Source organism: Elephantulus edwardii, unplaced genomic scaffold (assembly GCF_000299155.1).
Source record: "Elephantulus edwardii isolate Elephantulus edwardi_28Jun2011 unplaced genomic scaffold, EleEdw1.0 scaffold00344, whole genome shotgun sequence".
Classification (NCBI taxonomy): domain Eukaryota; kingdom Metazoa; phylum Chordata; class Mammalia; order Macroscelidea; family Macroscelididae; genus Elephantulus; species Elephantulus edwardii.
In genome coordinates this window covers 1,357,339-1,362,003 of record NW_006400094.1, presented here as the reverse complement: position 1 = coordinate 1,362,003, position 4,665 = coordinate 1,357,339, and the positions used below count along the sequence as shown (strand labels likewise).

The 4,665-nt window shown below is 48.2% G+C and overlaps 1 protein-coding gene across 4 annotated transcripts in view; it reads right to left on the bottom strand.

Annotated features, from left to right (window-relative positions):
- Positions 1 to 1,653: 1,653 nt before the first annotated feature.
- Positions 1,654 to 4,665, bottom strand: part of NLGN4X (neuroligin 4, X-linked) — a 341,308-nt gene continuing 338,296 nt past the window's right edge. For all 4 annotated transcript variants that reach the window (XM_006901777.1, XM_006901778.1, XM_006901779.1 and 1 more), the window contains one exon: positions 1,654 to 2,541. In XM_006901777.1, coding sequence (XP_006901839.1) covers positions 1,692 to 2,541 — 850 coding nt within the window. In that variant the 3' untranslated portion in view covers positions 1,654 to 1,691. The remainder of the gene's footprint in view (positions 2,542 to 4,665) is intronic.

The window sequence follows — 4,665 nt, the reverse complement described above, 5'->3', positions numbered from 1 at the left end:
CACAAGGTCATCTTTTCAGACAAGCAGCTGTTCTACCCCAGAAAGGACAGAAGGGAGTAGGGGAGGGGAAAAAAGAATAAGAAGAGTAAGAATACTAAGAATAAAAGCCCTGCTGATAGATGGTAGGTGATGCACAAAAAGAAGCAAAGGCTAGCTTCTTTTTTCCACCATCTGATTAGCAAAGCGGACTAGAAACACAGCCAGCAGCTGCCAGGGGGGTGGAGAGAGGGTGGCATGGAGGGAGGTGTCGCCAGATCATCGGAAAGGCTGCTTTCTTCTTCTCTTCTGCCACAGTTCTGGGCTGGAAGCAATCAATTCCCAGGGCCGCTGTCATACAACTCCACTAGCATCCCCTTTGTTTTTTTTTTACAAAAATTCACGTTGTTTGTTGTGTTGTGTGTGGGCACGCACATCTCTCCATCCACAGTCACGCGTGTAGGCTGGGGCTCCACAAAGGTGAATGCACCAAACATTTACATGAAAAACAATTAAAAACTCCCTAAAAGCAACACAAAAGTTCCCTAAAAGGAACTAAGATTTCCCTAAAAGCAGCTCAGAATACTGGCCCATGCTCTCATGTGGTCCTGGAGGGTCACAGCCCTCGGACGGGTGCTGGGCCAGGTCTCTTGTAGGTCCTCCATCCGGCCTCTCAAAGTCCTGCAAATAGAATGAGTTAGAAAACTCCGTGTCTGATGAACATTACAAGGAACGAAGGAGTAAACCCGCTCCCATCTGGGAGGAAACAGAGGTGACATGATCGATGTATATATATATATACTTATATATAGACACAGCACAACCAAAAAAAAGAAAGAAAAAAAAAATCAGTCTTCTGAAAAGCTCTTTCAAACCAAAAACACCAATAAAAGCTTTTTTTTTTTTTTAGTTAAGTTTGTTGGGTTTTGTGTGTGTGTGTGTATTTAAACTCACAGCTATGTACATTTTCTGTTTTTCTTTACAAAGTTTCTTAAATATAGCTCAGGTTGGCAAAGCATCTCTTTGCAACGGAACTATATGTTTTTGTTTGTTGTGTTTTTTGTTGTTTTTTTTTAAGTGCATGGCTAGTTCTTTTGTGTCTTTTTGTTTTAATAATAAAATTCTACCTTTTTCTTCTTTCCTGCCACCCCACCCCCACCCCAGATAGTTGTCCAACTACGTTAGACCAAGTCGCTATAGCTTGTGCGTTTGCCCACACGGCACGCCATTTGTCTATAGCACATAAAGAGTTTAGTAATTCTCCTTTCTCCCCCACATTTTGATTTGTTATTTTAAAAAAACACATTTTTTAAACCCTGGGTGATTCCAGGAATGTTTGCTGATATGATTAAGTGTGTGGGGGGGGTGGCGTCCAGGGAGTAAAGGGTGCCCTCGTCACTCCTGGGCACCACTGGGCGAGAAAGATTGTTGAGTGGCACAACACCATAGGCAGGCAGGCAGTTCACATTTCACAGGATCTGAAGTTGATCTGGGGATACTCAGAAATTCCTCAGGGAAGCAGAGGCCACTGATGGGCTTCAAGGCTGCCCTTCCTGTGTCCTAACGGGATGAGATGGGAAAGGGAGGAGGGGGAGGATGAAGAGAACGCAGACACTGCGCGCGCATCTGGGCAGGCCCCAGGTCTTTTTCTCCACGCGTCTTGGAGAGGGGCGCTGCGCTGTGGGAGGGAGCAGGGGTAGTAGCCCCCCGCAAAGCTATACTCGGGTGGTGGAGTGGCCGTGGGGTAAGTTGGTGCTGTTCTGGCCCCCACTGAAGGTGTTGAAGGTGTGTAGGGGCTGCATGCCCGACAGTGTGTTGGGGATCATGGTGATGGTGTTGGGCGTCATGAGCGGGATGTCGTCGGGAGAGCGGCGCAGCGTGAGCGTGTAGTCGGGCGGGCAGGTGAGGCGCAGCGTGTCGTGGGCCTGCAGGGATTCACATTCGTGGTCGTGCTCCAGCTGTTTCATCTGCAGCGACATGATCTCCTCGTTCTGGATGTGCGCGATGTCGTTGGTGGTGTTGCGCTGGGGGCTGGGGCGCCGGTGTGTCTCATGGCGCCGCTTGTCCTTCTTGTAGTAGAGCGCGGCGAAGGCCAGGATGTTGAGGAAAAGCAGCGAGGCGCCCACGGCGATGGTGACACTCAGCTCGGTGGAGTAGTCCCGCTTCGTCTCGATGAGCACCGTGGTGTCCTCAGGCCCCGTCTTGTGAGGGTCTTTGGAGTGCTTCGGGTTGTTGGCGGGCGTGATGGCCGGCCGCTTGGTGGTGGGCCAGATCTTGGCCGGGGAACGGCGGGTGCCATAAGGGAACGAGGTCATGTCGGGTGGGGGCACCTTCGTGGTGGTGGAGACATACTGGAAAATCTCGTTCAGGTTGTGCAAGTGAGGTACCAGTTCCAGCCAGAAGGCCACCTTGGTGGCCCGGTAGTGGTCCCGCACCCGGGGCTTCAGGCCGATGTGGAGGTACAGCTGGTCTTTGGGGTTGTACTTGGACCAGGCCACCTCTTCGAAGCGGTTGGGCTTCGTGTGAATGAACTTGGTGTCCTGGGGAACTGGCTGGTTCGGATCACTGCGGACAGGAGAGAGAGAAAAACAAAAAGAGAGAGAGAGAGAGAGAAAGAAAGAAAGGTCACGCTCTTCCAGCTTCAACAGAAGTCACCAACAAATTGTCACCATCATCGCCATCATTGCCCAATCGTCACTAGATCACCATCATCTCTCACCATCATCCCCAGATCTTCACCATTATCAGGGAATCCAAAGCATCACTCAACACCACCGAGCCACTGACGTCACCACCACAGCGTCACCCTTAGAACCACGGAATCCTCACCCTCATCTGGGAAACCTCACCGTCATCACTATCAACCATCATTCAGTATTATCATCATCACCGAGTCCTCACCAACACCCATCGCTCTCATCACTGAGTCCTTACCTCGTCCCTCACCTATAACCATCATTCCAGAATCCTCAGTACCATCACTGTGAATCGTGACCATCCTCACTGCCACAGAATCCTCACCACCATCACGGAGAGTCATCACCATCACCACCACCGCAGAACCCTCACCGTCATCCCTGAATCATCACTGTTATTGTTGAATGATTGCCATGACCATCAGCATCACCAAATCATCACCACCATCCGTCACTATCAACATCCAATCATCACCGTCACCAATGAATCATCAAATCATCACCATTATCTTTCATTATCACCATCACCATCATTGCGGAATCGTTACCATGCTCACTGAGTCCTTACCATCACCACAGAATCATCACCTTCATCGCTGATTTATTACCAGCATCACTGACTCGTTACCATTCAGAGTCACGACCTTCTTCACAACCAGAGAATCATGACCATCGTCCCTGAATCATCACTACCATCGTTGAATGATTGCCATGACCATCAGCGTCACCAAATCATCACCACCATCCATCACTATCAACATCAAATCATCACCATCACCAAGGACTCATCACCATTGTCAAATCACCACCATTATCTTCACTATCTTCACTGAATCATCACCATCATCACAGATTCTTTACCAAAACATGACCACCATTGCTGAATTATCATCATCATCCATCACCACCATCACCCAATCATCACCATCATGGCGGAATCATCACCAACATCCATCGTCATCGCCATAGAATCATCGCCATCATCCACAGGCATCGCCACGTCACTCATCACCATCATCACAGAATCATCACCATCGTCTATCATCAATGAACCATGGTCACTATTATCCATCATCATCACCACAGAATCCTCACCTTCCCCACCAAATCATCACCAAGAATCCTAACCAGCATCTGTGAATCCTCCCCATCGTTGCTCTCATCACTGAGTCCCTCCATCATCACTCACCCATAACCGTCATTACAGAATCATCACTACCATCACTGTGAATCTTTACCACCATCATCTCCACAGAAGCATAACCAGCACCACTGACTCATGACCATCCTCACCAAATCATTACCACCATCACAGAGAATCATTAACATCATTTGTCACAATCACCACTGAATCATCACCATCAGAGAATCAACACTGTCATCACGGAATCACCACCACCACCCATCAACATCATTCCTCACCACCATCGCCCAATGATCACCATCCTCATTCAGGCATCACCATCACCAATCACCATCACCACAGAATCACTGTAATCACTTCCAAATAATCACCATCATCATTGAGAATCATCATCATCATCATCATGGAATCATCACTACCATCCATCACCACCATCTGTTGTCATCACCACCACCATCCATCATGACCATCATCACAGAAACATCACCATCAATCATCACCCTCAACACAGAATCATCACCACCATCACCACCAACACAGAATCAACACCACCATCACCACCAACACAGAATCAACACCATCATCACAGAATCATCCCCATCAACCATCACCCTCATCACAGAATCAACACCATGAACCATTACCCTCATCATAGAATCAACATCCCATCACCGTCATCACAGAATCATGACCCATCTTCATGGAATCACCACCATCATCCATTGCTATCTATCATCATTGAATCATCACCCTCATCAGAGAATCATCACCATCAACCATCACCTTCATCAGAGAATCATCACCATCAACCATCACCTTCATCAGAGAATTATCATCAACCATCACCCT